At 28.3% G+C, this 17,362-nt stretch overlaps 1 protein-coding gene across 1 annotated transcript; it reads left to right on the forward strand.

Moving 5' to 3' along the window:
* The first annotated feature begins 10,902 nt into the window (after positions 1-10,902).
* On the forward strand, positions 10,903-15,214 carry LOC138348694 (uncharacterized). The gene is made up of 12 exons (XM_069298267.1): positions 10,903-10,959; positions 11,345-12,169; positions 12,257-12,431; positions 12,492-12,727; positions 12,801-12,905; positions 13,000-13,095; positions 13,192-13,753; positions 13,910-14,051; positions 14,187-14,232; positions 14,415-14,690; positions 14,783-14,910; positions 14,986-15,214. Exons 1-12 carry the CDS (start codon positions 10,903-10,905, stop codon positions 15,212-15,214), a joined length of 2,877 nt encoding a protein of 958 aa, XP_069154368.1.
* The last annotated feature ends 2,148 nt before the right edge of the window (positions 15,215-17,362 follow it).

Below are 17,362 nucleotides of genomic sequence, written 5' to 3' on the forward strand. Positions count from 1 at the left end.
ATCTACGGCTATTTGCCTTGATTTTCTTTTAAAATAGTTTCTTATATTTAATTCAAGTCATTTTACAAATTTAATTGTCAACTATTTAATATTAATTTAAAGTTTAAACATTAATATAAAATTGAATTTTAAAGTTTAAACTTTCAATTCAATATAAACTTTAAAATTTAAACTTTAAAGTCAATTTTAAACTTTGAATTCAATATAAACTTTAAAATTTACTTTAAAGTCTAAAGTTTTAAATTGAAGTTTTTTAATAGTATAATATTATTAACTAATAATATAATATTATATAGTAATTGAAGTTAACAAAGAAAAATTACAGTTATAATAATTGTGAACACCTAATTTTTTACGAAAACATAATATATTTTACACTAATTTAAAAGGACTTATATTTAAAATAAAATAAAATAATAATAATAAATTGTAAATTAATAAAAATTATAAGATCAATTATGTTTAATAATAAAAAAAAATTGATAAATAGAAGTTGGGAATTTAAGTTATTTGTTAATTATATCTAGTCTAAAAATAATAATAATATAGAAAATAATATGAAAAAGTATAGAAAAATAAAAGAAAAGAGGAGTCCTAAAAATTTCAAATTTCTTTTACCTTATCCTAATTACTCCCAACTTCCTTACTTATTTTCCTAAAAAATCTCATCCCATCTATTTTTTTTTATTTTTTTTACTTCTTTTGCATGATTTTTTTTTTGAAGTATACACGATTTTTTTCTTTTATTTTTTTGTTAATTTTTGCTATTATTATTATTTATTTATTTTATATCCTTATCTCAACCCCAATTTTTTTAACTAATTTTTAAATTTAATCTAATCCCACTACACGACGTTCCTTTAAATTAGCACCAGATTCTCACCCAAAAAATATTATATAACCCCACGTTCAGTTGAAACATACACAGAGAGATATAGAGATATACAAAGACAGATTGAAATACAAAGAGAAAAAAGAAAAGCAAAAACAAAAGCAAAGAGAAAAAAATGAAATTATCTTTTGAGAATTAGGAGAGGGTTAGAGGTTTTGATCGTGATTCCAAATTTGGTGGATAACAGCTTATTTTTGTGGTATCTATTTTCGCAAGTGAGCTAACTATAATTTCTCGCGTGATTTAAAATAAGGGAAAATTGTATATAATAGCAAACTAATAACCTAAATTAAATGGAATAGCTAGGGTTTGATTTAATTGTGCTCCATAACAAACATTAGCTAAAATTTGTCAGCGTCTCTCTCCCAAAAATCTCGCTCGCCACTCTCCATTCTCGCTCGCCTCTCTCGCTTTATACACAGAAGTGTATAATTCTGTTTCTGTTTTGTATAAAGCGAGAGAAAATTGTATATACACATGCAAAAATGTATATCTTCGTGTTATACACTTAATTATACAATTTACAAATATTTTACTTCAAATATTGCAGAGAAAAAGGCCAACGAATTATACAATTGTGAATTATACAATTGCAGTGAAATACAATTTTCTCTAGCTTTATACAACAGAAGTGTATATATTGTGTTTCTGTTTTTGTATAAAGCGAGAAAAACATATATCTTCTTGCTATAAACTTATATTATGCAATATACATACATTTTAATTCGATTCAACTGTATGCAAAACAAATTATACAATTGCAGCGAAATAGGCCAGTGAATTATACAATTTAGGTCAGAGAATTATAAAATTGTATATGTATAGAAAATTTTACAGTTTTATGTTTGCTATGGAGCAAAATTATGCAAAGTTTGCTATAACATACAAATATGAATTTTTTGTTTGCTATATTTAAAAGTTGCCCTTTAAATAATATTACTTGTACGAAAATTTGATTCCAATAGTATGAAATTCTTCAAATCGCATGTATTATATTTATTATTGTTACGTTATTATTATTATTATTATTATTATTATTATTATTATTATTATTATTATTATTATTATTATGTTTTTAGATACACTTTGTAACTTATATCTTTCATAATATTGAATTTTTAAATTTGAATAAATTCGTATATCTTTCCGTTTAGTTTTTCACTTTAAAAGATTTTATTGAATTTATTGTAGACTTGTTAGATTAGGACATGAAAATAATTAATAAATAATTTAAAAAAATATTTAAGTAAAATTGTTAATTAAAAGGAGAAAGAAATCTCATCTGAACATTCATGATAAAGTAGTGATAATTGTTGTTGTTATTATTATTATTATTATTATTAATAATAATAATAATAAACTAATAATTATAATAAAAAAAATTTTGAAAAAATATATAAAGAGAACAAGAGAATTAAAAATAAAAAAAAATAAAAGAAGAAAGCATGAAGAAAAATAACGAAAAATTAATCTTAGAAAAAACATGACAGTTTTTTTTTAACAGAAACGAAAAAAAATCAAATAGAAATAAAAATCATATTAACGTAAAAAGAAAAAAAGAGAGTTAAAAACATAAAAAGAAATAAAGTAAAAAATAAAAAAATAAAAGATAAAAAAAAGAGATGTAGCACAAAATTTATTTTTTTAAAGTAAGGAACGTAAAAAATAAATTATATAAAAAAAAGAAATTGATAAAAAAACGTAAAAAAATAGATTAAAAATAATAATTAATTTTTTTAAAAAGAGACAGAATGTTAAAAAAATTGTTATACGCATTCAAAAAAAAAAAAGTTAAAACCTTTCTTAAAATCTAAATATAGTCCTAATCTATTTAGAATTTTTGTGATTTTAAAACTAATTTCAAATCTCATAAATTTTCATCTTTCTATTTTTAAATTAAAAAAATAAATAGAAATCCTAAATTAACTTGAACTCTAAATTTTTTTCCTAACTATAACTATATAAATTCAACCCCATAATAACATAAAAAAAATATACAAACAATGTAAAAGCAAAATAAATAAATAAATAAATAAAATAAATAATAAATAATAAATATATAAATAAATATGAGTATTTCAAATTGTGAATTAATGGACACACACCAAAAATAATAAAACAATTTTCAATAGATTTAAATATTATAATATCCAAAATTATATTAAACAATTTTAATAGGTCTGAAATAAATGAGAGAATAAAGTAAAAACAATTTATTATTAAGTTAAATAATATAATATCCAAAATTATGTCAAGTCATACCAAAGTTAATAAAGCGACTGTGCTAGAACCACGGGACTCGAGGGGTGCTTAACACCTTTCCCTCGGTCAACAAAACTCCTTACCTGGATTTCTAGTTCGCAGACCAATAAAAAATAGAGTCAAATTTCCTTTTGATTAGGGATTTAAATAAGGTGACTTAGAACACAAAAACTCAATTCAAAGTGGCGACTCTGAATAATAATTATCCCTTTTCAAAATGTCTCTTTAATTGAGAAAAATCTTTTTTCTTTCGAAACAAATAAAATCAAAAATATTGAGAAAAAAAGGGACGTGACAATGATCCTGTAAAAATCGGTTCCGCTGGTCTAACTCGATTTCTATCCAGTAAAACTAAGGGACCGGGCGGAATCTTTCAAATTTTGTGGTAAAATTGATTCCGGTAAGATCCAATTCTGGTAAAGAAATTCAGTAACGAGGACGATTTTGATAAAATCGATCTTGTTGATCCGATACTGTCCAATTGCCAGCCTTAGTGACGGCTAATTGACGAAAAAATTTTCATCACACAAGATCTTTGGTGACGAAATATGATTTATACGTGACAAAATCATTTGTCCTTGATAATCAAATTTGTTATAGTAATGTTAAATGCTTTATAGACGAATCAGCTAAGTCTTACTATCAATTATTTTGTACACATATTTAATTTAAGAATTATTGCCTATAAATTATTGAAGTTATTTTCTAGAGCGGTTGCATGTACACCTTTAAACAACTTTTGCATATTTGTTCAGTCTTCAATTTAGTAAGTAAGCTAGACCAAGAGTTCTTTTGAGACCAATAATAGTTGTGAGTGTTGGCCATGTCTAAGGTATACAATCGAGGCGTGATAAAGATTCACCCGAGTATCCAACTCCTTATGCATAAACCACCAAAGATGAGATGTAAGTTGTGTGCCTCGATTTGAAATAATAAAACTAGATGTCACGGACCTAAAGATTCTGACAAGACTCCGTGCGGCACTTGACGGTTTGCCTTTCTAACCAGATTCTCAGTTCTCAATGTGAAGGAACGTCTTTGAAGAATAAACTGATATCTGCCATCGGTTTTCATATGTTTTCAGGAAATCCACAAAAAGCAATCGAAAGTAATTATTCCATGAAAACATGAGAGTCGTGACTTTTCATCCCATGTAATATTTCACGCTCCATGTCAACTCTCTTTTCCAAATTTGAGACATATCCATCTGGCATTTTCAAGTTTTCCACCCACTCACAAATTTTTCTCTTATGTTCCATTGTGAATGAATAACTAGCCTTGGGCTTAAGTAACTTGTTGTTGGCAGACTCTTGTAAATGCAACTCTGGTTGTCCACAATGTTCTGGCAAATCAAGTTTAGCCTTAACATTATCTTTTGTCTTGCCATTCACATCCATTATAGTGTTGAACAAATTATCAAAATTATTCTTCTCAATATGCATGACATCAAGATTATGTCTAAGTAAATTATCCTTCCAATAAGACAACTCCCAAAATATACTATGTGTTAGTCCAATTATGTGCAACACCATACCCATCAAATTTGTACGGTGGTTCCTCAGTTACCTTTGGAAAATTTTGAACCTTTCTCAAATATGATCACCCGTTAATATTGGGGGTGGACCATCTCATTCAGTTTTATTCTCTTTAAATACATTTTTTTTACTCCTAAACTCGTGATCAGGTGGCAACAATCGACAGTGACAATGAAATCATGAATTTTTCGGTCATATTTTAATGTGAATGATTTAGTATCTTACATACAGTACATTCTAACTTTCAAGCTGTCATCCATCCAGATAGCATCCCATAGGCAGAAAAATCATTAATAGTCCACATTAAAGTAGCACGCATGTTGAAATTTTGTTTACGAGAAATATCTCATGTTTCTACCCCCTCAGACCACAATAATTTCAACTCATCAATCAAAGGTTGTAAGTACACATCAATCTTGCTTTTTGGATTACTCTGACCAGGAATGACACAATTTAAAAATATGTATGGACTTCTCATACACTTATCAGGTGGAAGATTATACGGTGTAACAAAAATACGCCAACAAGAATATGGTGCAACCCCAACTGAAAAAGGGGTGAAACCATCCACACACAAACCTAACCTAACATTCCTTGGTTCATCGGCAAAATATGAATAAGTTCTATCAAAATATTTCCAAGCCTCTCCATCATATGGATGACACATGACACCAGGTGGCCTTCTACTTTCATGGTTCCATCTCATATGAGGAGCAGAGCTATTTGATGCATATAACTTCTTCAATCTTGGTATAAGAGGTATATAATGCATATCCTTAATATGTTGAAGAAACTAATGCATAGCCTTATATGCAAAAACGAATATTAGCGTATAAATATATTGAAGAAACTAAAAACCGGTTCTTATGTAGCAATAGAAATAAGCTCTATTTTATAATATCATGGAATATGTGATAAAATAATGAGTGTCACTTCAGATAATGTTTCTAATAATTTCAAAGCAATTGATTATTTAAAATGTAGACTTAGTCCAATTGATAATGACTCCTTTCATATTAAGTGTGCCGCACATGTGTATAATTTAATAGTAAAAGATTATATTTCTCAATTTGTAATTTCTTGTGAAAAAATTAGACTTGCTTGTGATTGGATTTTTAAAGATAAAATAAAACCTAGAATTACAGAATTTAAAAATCGTTGTGAAGAATGTGGACTTGCATATAGAAAAGTTCCAAAAGAAGTATGCATTAGATAGAATTCTTTATTTGAAATACTTGAAGTTGCTTATATTTATCAAGAGCCAGTACAATTAGTTTTAATGCTTATAATGCGGAACCAAATTTAAGAATTGACTTAGAAGATTGGAAAAATACAAAAGAACTTATTGGATTTTTAAGTATTTTTTTTATAAAGCAACATTTGCATGCTCTGGTCAATATTATCCTACTATTTCTTATGTTTTAGTAAATATTTGTGTTATTCCATCAGAATTTATAAAATATAGAGGAAAAGATCAATTTAAAGATTCACTTGCTTTTATGATTGAAAATTTCAAAAAATATTTTTCCCTATTCCTCAAATCTATTTGATTGCTATATATATACTATTTTCAGCCTATTATAAATTAAAAGGTGTTGAAAGAATGGTTGAAAAGATTTATGCAAATCTAGAAATTAAAGATGATGAAACTCCTAATGTTGAAGATTGTAAAAGTAGCATTTATACAAAAGTTAGAGAGTTATATAATACATATAAAGCTATGAAAGTAAATATTCCAATAGTTGAACCTCCATCTTGTATACCTAAAGTGATGATACGGTTGATAGGATGGATGATTATCTTGAGCTTGAATTCTCTACTAATAATGTTTTTTATTTATATTTGATCAGGTAGGGGAAAAGATTAGGCATGAAGAAGATAATTTCAAGCTCCAATATTAGTATGGTGGAAGAATCGTGAAAGTCAATTTCCGCCCTTGCTAGGATTGTTCGAGATGTGCTAGCAATTCAAGCATCATCGGTCGCTTCGGAATCCTTTAGTGCGGCAACATTTATGATTGGAGATCATCGATATTCATTAGGAAAGTATACTTTGAAAATATCAGTGTTGTTTCGAGATTGGGTCAATGCTTAAAGAAGAAATACTGGACTATCACTATTAAGTAGTCAAATAAAAGACCAAATAGATGAAATATTTGGTGATAATAGTGATGATGACGTGGAAGTAATGGAAGAAGAACGACAAATTCAAGTTCCAAAAAATGTTTCTTTTGAAATGATACAAAAGTTATGAAAAGATTTTATAAAAAAATTCAATTGTTAGTACAATAATTAATATCCAATACCTAGATTATGTACTCTTTATCTCTTTCTAATATTTTTATTGTACAATTTATTTACTTGAATAAATCTACGACTATTTGCCTTGATTTTCTTTTAAAATAGTTTCTTATATTTAATTCAAGTCATTTTACAAATTTAATTGTCAACTATTTAATATTAATTTAAAGTTTAAACATTAATATAAAATTGAATTTTAAAGTTTAAACTTTCAATTCAATATAAACTTTAAAATTTAAACTTTAAAGTCAATTTTAAACTTTGAATTCAATATAAACTTTAAAATTTACTTTAAAGTTTAAAGTTTTAAATTGAAGTTTTTTAATAGTATAATATTATTAACTAATAATATAATATTATATAGTAATTGAAGTTAATAAAGAAAAATTACAGTTATAATAATTGTGAACACCTAATTTTTTACGAAAACATAATATATTTTACACTAATTTAAAAGGACTTATATTTAAAATAAAATAAAATAATAATAATAAATTGTAAATTAATAAAAATTATAAGATCAATTATGTTTAATAATAAAAAAAATTGATAAATAGAAGTTGGGCATTTAAGTTATTTGTTAATTATATCTAGTCTAAAAATAATAATAATATAGAAAATAATATGAAAAAGTATAGAAAAATAAAAGAAAAGAGGAGTCCTAAAAATTTCAAATTTCTTTTACCTTATCCTAATTACTCCCAACTTCCTTACTTATTTTTCTAAAAAATCTCATCCCATCTTTTTTTTTATTATTTTTCTTACTTCTTTTGCATGATTTTTTTTTTTGAAGTTTACACGATTTTTTTCTTTTATTTTTTTGTTAATTTGCTATTATTATTATTTATTTATTTTATATCCTTATCTCAACCCCAATTTTTTTAACTAATTTTTAAATTTAATCCTAATCCCACTACACGACGTTCCTTTAAATTAGCACCAGATTCTCACCCAAAAAATATTATATAACCCCACGTTCAGTTGAAACATACACAAAGAGATATAGAGATATACAAAGACAGATTGAAATACAAAGAGAAAAAAGAAAAGCAAAAACAAAAGCAAAGAGAAAAAAAATGAAATTATCTTTTGAGAATTGGGAGAGGGTTAGAGGTTTTGATCGTGATTACAAATTTGGTGGATAACAGCTTATTTTTGTGGTATCTATTTTCGCAAGTGAGCTAACTATAATTTCTCGCGTGATTTAAAATAAGGGAAAATTGTATATAATAGCAAACTAATAACCTAAATTAAATGGAATAGCTAGGGTTTGATTTAATTGTGCTCCATAACAAACATTAGCTAAAATTTGTCAGCGTCTCTCTCCCAAAAATCTCGCTCGCCACTCTCCATTCTCGCTCGCCTCTCTCGCTTTATACACAGAAGTGTATAATTCTGTTTCTGTTTTGTATAAAGCGAGAGAAAATTGTATATACACATGCAAAAATGTATATCTTCGTGTTATACACTTAATTATACAATTTACAAATATTTTACTTCAAATATTGCAGAGAAAAAGGCCAACGAATTATACAATTGTGAATTATACAATTGCAGTGAAATACAATTTTCTCTAGCTTTATACAACAGAAGTGTATATATTGTGTTTCTGTTTTTGTATAAAGCGAGAAAAACATATATCTTCTTGCTATAAACTTATAATTATGCAATATACATACATTTTAATTCGATTCAACTGTATGCAAAACAAATTATACAATTGCAGCGAAATAGGCTAGTGAATTATACAATTTTGGCCAGAGAATTATACAATTGTATATGTATAGCAAATTATACAGTTTTATGTTTGTTATGGAGCAAAATTATGCAAAGTTTGCTATAACATACAAATATGAATTTTTTGTTTGCTATATTTGAAAGTTGCCCTTTAAATAATATTACTTGTATGAAAATTTGATTCCAATAGTATCAAAATTCTTCAAATCGCATGTATTATATTTATTATTGTTACGTTATTATTATTATTATTATTATTATTATTATTATTATTAATAATAATAATAATAATAATAAACTAATAATTATAATTAAAAAAAAAGTTTGAAAAAATATATAAAGAGAACAAGAGAATTAAAAATTAAAAAAAATAAAAGAAGAAAGCATGAAGAAAAATAACGAAAAATTAATCTTAGAAAAAACATGACGGTTTTTTTTCAACAGAAACGAAAAAAAATCAAATAGAAATAAAAATCATATTAACGTAAAAAGAAAAAAAGAGAGTTAAAAACATAAAAAGAAATAAAGTAAAAAATAAAAAAATAAAAGATAAAAAAAAAGGATGTAATACAAAATTTATTTTTTAAAGTAAGGAACGTAAACAGAAACTATAAAAAGAAAAAGATAACAAACGTAAAAAAATTGATTAAAAATAATAATTAAATTTTTTTTAAAAAGAGACAGAATATTAAAAAAATTGTTATACGCATTCAAAAAAAAGTTAAAGCATTTCTTAAAAAGTAAATATAGTCCTAATCTATTTAGAATTTTTGTGATTTTAAAACTAATTTCAAATCTCATAAATTTTCATCTTTCTATTTTTAAATTACAAAAATAAATAGAAATCCTAAATTAACTTGAACTCTAAATTTTTTTCCTAACTATAAAATACCTATATAAATTCAACTCAATAATAACATAAAAAATATACAAAAAATGTAAAAGCAAAATAAATAAATAAATAAAATAAATAATAAATATATTAATAACTATGAGTGCTTCAAATTTTGAATTAATGGACACACACCAAAAATAATAAAACAATTTTCAATAGATTTAAAATAAGGAAAAACTACATAAAATGGCAAACTATATTTTATATTAAAATAATATAGCGATACTTCCATAAATTTTTATTTTATGACTATATTTAATTAATAAATAGCAAATAAGTATTAATTAGCAAATTTTCACGCCTCCTGTTTCTCTCTCTTTAATATACTCCTATATTAATTAGTATTACTCACGTAATTAATTATGTTCCTATTTTAACGTTTTTTATTCTTTCTATAATAATTATGGTTGTATTCCTTCCATAATTTTGCATGCACGCCTCCATTTATGTAGTTACAGCACATAATTAGTACTACAGAGAATCTATTTTCAGCTTTTTACTTTATCTCATAAATCCTACCAAAAATATGATTTCTAGTCTTTTTCCAAGAAACCATAGCTATAGTACTACAGCACGCCTAGCTTCAATTAAAGAAGCTATTTTCACGTCAATTCCAAGGAAAAAAATTTCAGCCTACTACAGCACGCCTAGCTTCAATTAAAGAAGCTATTTTCACGTCAATTCCAAGGAAAAAATTTTCAGCCTCACGCGTAGCTTCAATTAAATAGGCTATTTTCATGTTAAATCCAAAAAAACTTTTTTCAACTAATACTTATCTCTTAAAATCTTATTTCTAGGGTAGTCATTTTCTAAGAAACCAATTTTACAGCTTCAAAATTATATCCAAAATCCTCCCAAAATCAAAGTTACCATAAAATTCTTAATCAATTAGATCTCTATCAAGCTTCCACGAAATTAGGTTTTATTTTTTCAAATCAAATACGCAACATTGCTTGATTTTCGGAAATATTTATGTTGTTTAATATTTATTTGTTTTTTATTTTTTAGGATCTGGGTTGTTATGTCTAAACGAAATACCACAACGATAATCACAAGAGGTACAAAATATACATTACATAACATGGTTGAAATACCATCTTTTGACCTAGGTATAACTCAGATTAAAACACAAATTTCAAGATATACTGCTGCTATGGAATTACATAGGAAGTCGAAAGATGAAATAGTACGGACTCCATCAAAAAGAAAAGTAGGGTAACGGTGAAAGCGATTCAAAAAAATTGTTACAAGAGGAGGAAAGTAAAAAATATAGTTTCCGACATGATCGGAGAACATGCAGTTAATGAAGAACAAGACGAAGTCAGTGAAGAATTAAAGGTATGTCCTTTTTTTATTTTTTTTATTTTTTTGAATAATTTTTGCATATGTACATGCAGTGTACTTTAATTTGTAAAATTTACTTAAATGAACATAGTTTTTGATTATGATATAGTATTTATGTTGTTCAATGGTGGTAACTGTAGTGTAGATATATACATGCATTTAATTTTGTAAAAAGTACATAAGTGGATACATCTTGTATGAGATATTTTTTGAGTGAATGTAGGCAGTGATGTAATGTATACAGGTTGATGTAATGTATGCAGGTTGCATGTTATAGTGATGTATATTGTGTTATAATGTAATGAAAGTCGAACAACAAAGGTTACGTTGAGTATATAACAAGAAAGTTTATTTAAAGATACATGTTTTATAATTACAGGGTATCAGATTCCATGTATTGGCTCGCCCAATTAAACCACCACGCATGCAGGTTTATGTGAACCATAACATAGTCACAGATTTGAAGGGGAAGCTTACAGCGACCCAATTCAATCATTTTAAAGATACATGTTTTGGAGCATATACAAAAATGCACGTGTGTGGAGCGCAACCACAAATGTTTAGGTGTTTCATGGTATGTGAATTAGAGGATAGTTCCACTGATGAATTGTTGTTTCATATAAATCATACCACGCTCCGTTTTGGTATCAAAGAATTTGCTATCATTACTGGTTTGAAGTGTTTTGGTAATAATGATGATTTTTTATTTGATACAAGGAAGTCAAATAGATTAATCAATCAGTATTTTGAGGGTAAAAGTATTGTTACAAAAGTGGATTTGATCAGTAAGTATAAAAAAAAGGTTTGGGGTGGCAATGATGATGATGCTGTTAAATTCGCTATTCTGTATTTTATTTGTACGTTCATATATTCCGGCGAGAAGAAGAGCTCATCAATTCCAAGGATACATTTTGATCTAGTTGAGAGCGGCCGGTACCATGAATACACTTGGGGGAAAGATGTTTTCTACAAATTGCTCAAAAGCGTAACAAAAAAAATGGATGAGAGGAAAAAGTATTATAGAATTGATGGTATGCCTCTAGCCATGCAAATTTGGATATATGAATGTTGTTCTGCGGTTGATTCGAATATTGCTGTAAAGAAGAGCAATCGTATACCCAGAATCGTCAATTGGATGACCAGAAACAGCAGAATACATTATGAATTCCTCATGGAAGGAATGTTCAGTGATAACGGCAATCCGGTAATTTAACATATTTTAATTAGTCAATTAGTATAGATTTTGTTGTATTTCAATATAATTTTTAATTATAAATATTTTTGTGTGCAGTTAAAATTCAAAAACATCGAACCTTCACTTAAGGAGATTGCATTTTATCAGCTTGAATCAAAAAGTAATGCAAACACAGAGAATACCTTTCAAATTGTTAGTGACAAAGATGACGACGAAGATGATGATTTCACTTCAAAGCCTCTAAGTCATAAGCCACACAATAAAGAAAAAGGTAAACAGAAGGCATATGTTTTAAGATCCACATTGATCAAAAAGTCCAATTTGCATGCAGGTTCGAGGTTGAAAGATAAACGCTCCATAGTATTGAGTGGTTGTCATAAGGCAAAGAGTACAACTTTAAATCCTGATTCAAATCCATTGGAGGATAATGTATCAGTACAGGAGATGCATAACCGTCCGGATGATTCTGCTAACCGTACACCACCAAGGAGTTCGAAAGAACCTCAAGATACCAAGGCAGATGAAATTGGTTTGCTGAGACAAGATCTTACATCCTTCAAGAATTATGTATGCAATACGTTCTATTTTTTTTAGTTCACATTGTATTCCAATATAAACTTACATTCTATTTAATAATCAGGTTAATAATGAGTTCAAGGAGTTGCAATTGTTGATAATGGGGAATCTTAGACAAGTTATGGATGCACTTAACAGAAGCTGTCGTGAATATGGAGCACCAAATCAGGTTAATATCGACAATATTAAATTAATACAATACATTTACATATTACAAGTTACTTACTTATAATATCTCATTTTCTAATGGATAAAATACACAGGAAGATGCAACTGAATCTCCAAGTCATGTACCTAATTGGTTGAACAACAATCAGATATCAAATGTTATGGATAAGCCTCACTGTGATGCAAACGAGGTACTATTTGAATAAATTATTTTTTGATTAGTTAGTAGTTGAAGGTGAAAAATGTTAAAAGAATACAAATAATAGTTTTTATTGTAATATTGTTAGGTTCGGACACCTCGTTTCGTTCTTCAAGAACATGTCAAAATTAATGTCAAGGAGTATTTGCAGCCTGTTCAGATACATATACAAGACCCTTTGACGGTACATGAACAGCTTAACGACATTAATGTATTTCAGAATCATGACATCCAAGAACCTCAGTCACAAATTGAGTTGATAGATGCTTTGTTACCTGATTTTGATGCAATCAATCCCAAAAAGAATGATGTGGTTCATTCAGAGGTTGTGGTCCATCCAGAGGGTGTCGTTTATGATACTACACCCGTGCCAGTTAAAAGGATCAGACATCCTGATCGATTGACAGGAGACGGTAATGTAATTCAGAACGACGGAATCCAACAACCTCAGTCACAATTTGAGTTGCTTGATGCTCTGTTACCTGATATTGACACAATATATCCCAAAAAGAATGTTGTCGTTCATTCCGAGGTTGTGGTCCGTTCAGAGGGTGGCGTTTACGATAATACACCCGTGCCAGTTCAAAGTATCATACATTCTGATCAATTGATTTGCTCTCCTTACTCCACAAATATTGGATCATCATCTGGTAAATAACAATTGTTTAACATACTTAGTGTCTTACCTGCCCCCTACTAGTTTTTTTTTTTTTACATATATGATTCTATAACAATCGTAGTGCCTAATACATATATGTGAAAATATGTTTGTTATAATTTGTGTGTCTGTATACTAAATATTTCAGGTAGCTCTTATGACGTGGTTAAAACTTATGAAAAGAAACATCCTTTTGTTTCTGACTTCATACAAGGGCTATATAATTATGATCTTTTCGACGATTACTGTTTGTGGCTTTCTGAAGGGCTTCTTGCTAGCCATATGAATAAGTAAGTATACATAATATATATATATATATATATATATATATATATATATATATATATATATATATATATATATATATATGATTATGTAAACATAATATACTCAAATATTAATTAATTCTTATTTGTTATCAAAAGGATGCATGGTGAAGATCGGTATAAGAATAAAAAAGCAAAACTGGCGGTTGATATGGATTAGGGCATTCATCGAATATCAAACAAGAATTGGTTCTACTCTCTGTCTTATGATCAACAACTGCTGAATGATGAGGTAAACATATGAATTTAAACATAAAAAGTAGTATAAGTATTGTTCATATTTTTATGATGTGCTAATTTTGTACATTTTTTTTTAATTGTTTACAGCATATTGATGTGATCATGTATTACTTGCGTAAAAAAAGTAAATACAACATCAATAGTCGATACAGATACACTACTGTTGATTGTATATTCAAGTCAAAAATTTCTGAAATTTATGTTGCATATGCTCAAGTTGGAAGTAACTTTTGTGTTGCAAATGTTGAAAGTGCCATACGTGATTACATAAAAGGATATAGGTTGATGGCTGCCATTCCATGGAATACAATTGACAATGTGTTCATACCAGTGAACGTGGAGCATAAAAATCACTGGGTGTTGGTTGTTTTGTCATTAATTGACAAACACATTTATGTATATGACTCATACAGAGCAGCAGGTCATAACTATCATGTTAGAGATGAATTCAAAAGCTTGCTCAGCTTCTGCCAATGTATGTTTCAATGGAGATTGGAGATGGTTCGGATGATGCAGAAGATAACCACATCGCATACGACGTGACGTATGTGGAGGATATACCTCAACAAGGATCAGATTTTTTGTAAGTATAAAACAAATCTCTTCGTTCAATTTTCCTAAAAAGTATCAGATTTTAAATAGTAATGTATATTTTCAGGGATTGCGGGATATACTTGCTAGCATTTGCTGAGTACCTAAGTGAGGGTGAAGGTATTCCAGTTAAGTATCTTGATTCTAAGTTACACCGTATCAGATACGGTGCACTCTTGTGGGAATATGCAATTAAAAAGATGAAAGACGGGGCTGTTAGCGATAATGAGGCACCACCAAGAAGAATGAGGACACCCGCAAGGATTGATAATAGTCAACTTGTTGTGATTGATTAGTATTTCGTATTAGTTCTATTTTTTTTGAACTTATGGTAAAAACTAATATTTTGGTTTTTTGTCAAACATTATCAACTTTTCTTTATATTCATATATGATCACATTAGTTGTTTAAAATTTATTTCTGTGTTATTTCATAAATAATTAGATGTTCATGACTTGCCATGATTTGGCTTTGGCATCGGTGAATTAGTCAATGGATTATCAGCAAAAAATTAAGTGATCCCATTTTTACATGTATAAACATGGCATCCTGCACATAACGAGGCGATCCCACAAACAGTTTTCAACAGTCTACATATTGAGAATCAATGTCAAAATACATATACACTTATACCAAAGAAATTGATTCCAAAATTTGTATCAAAGTAATACTTACATACATAAATAGCTATACTTACATAATTGATATCTTATTTAATAAATATTTCAAAATATTCAAAAGGCAAATAACTCATCATTCCTTTATTCAAAATAACAAAATTAACTACAAGAAATTTAATAGTGTCATGTAACAATTTCTATGCATATCGTGTTGCAGTTCGACATGAAAGCCTATTATGACCTTGTTGTCCACATGTACTACAAGAATTGGTACCCTTCCTTTTGCTCAGCTCGCTAAATAACTTTTCACGTTGCTTTTTTTACCTTCCTGGAGGTCGCTTGAATTTTGGTGGCAACACAACTTCGGTAGCAATGTGTTCAGGTATGTTCCATTCACCTTTGTCAGGTAGAGGATATATAGGGACTTCATATGTTTTCAATATTGTTCCTCGCTTATAAAATTCTGAACAATATTCTTCCGGAAGCATGCGATTTTTATTCAACACACTCCACGCATGTGAGCACGGTATACCGTCAACTTGAAACATGTTGCAACTGCAAGTCTTTTTTTCCAAGCATACAATATAACTCTTCCCTTCATCACTTACGGAATAAACATAATCAGTTGACGGGGCAACCTATAATCAATACAGAAATTCAATTATACACTTTAATATTAAAGCAAATATTTTTGATTACTAAAATAAATGAATACACAATCCATTGAACAAGAATTTTTTTTCAATATACATACCATCATACGCCACGATTTTGATTCATTAAGCAAAAGCATCTCTTGAAACTTCTTCCCAAGCAGTGTGAATGTTCATGATGCATTTTTTCGATTTGTGCAATTCCATTTAGCAAACATCAATAGCACTTGTTCAAGAAAGTCAAATATTGGTAATTCTCTTGCTGCTACTAACGTCGAATTGATGCACTCTGCAATATTCGATGTCATAACCCAACCACGAGGAACTGGTGCATACAACCTTGCCCACTTCTCATATCCAACCATCTCCAAGTAATTCTTAACCCTTACATCAAACTGCTCAACCCTTTTCATTAGCTTATCAAAATCACTTTGAGTATATGCCTTTGCCATAGTGTAGGATACTTCACTCAATTGATCATTTGCTTTTCGAAAATTCTTACATACATTAGCCCACAAGTGCCATATGCAGGCGTAATGTTGGACATTGTTGTATACAATAGATACAGCCTTAATTATGCTATTATGTCGGTCAGATGCTACACACATATTCTCTCTTTCTCCATAGGCTTCTTTGAATTTGTTCAAAGAACCATGTCCAAGAAGCATCATTTTCCGAATCTATAACTCCGTATGCCAAAGGTAATATATTCCCTATTATAATATACAAAAATAGATAAATAACAAGAAAAATAAAAATAAATTAAATTGTATGTATGTATCCAAATACCTGCTCCATCCATAGTGTTGGCTGATACGAATGCACCAGTGTATGCTGATTTGAGGTGGCTGGCGTGTACAACAACAATTGGCCTGCAATGATCAAATCCCTTTATAAAAGCATCCAGCGCTATAAAAACATACAAAAATTCATCATTAGGTGTTTTCTGCATTCGTATATGTGAACCAGGATACGTCTTATCCAACGTATACAAGTATCCTGGTAGCTTCCCGTAAGACGCAGTTGGTTGCCCCATGATAGATTCTAATGCCTTCTCCTTTGATCGCCATGCCAACATGTAATTAATATCAATACCTAAATCCAACTTAATGTCATCTTTAATATCATTTGGAGTGTACTTCCTCTTATGATTCCTAAATTTAGGTGCTAT

The sequence above is a fragment of the Solanum lycopersicum genome, chromosome 5 (genome assembly GCF_036512215.1).
Source record: "Solanum lycopersicum chromosome 5, SLM_r2.1".
Taxonomy (NCBI): domain Eukaryota; kingdom Viridiplantae; phylum Streptophyta; class Magnoliopsida; order Solanales; family Solanaceae; genus Solanum; species Solanum lycopersicum.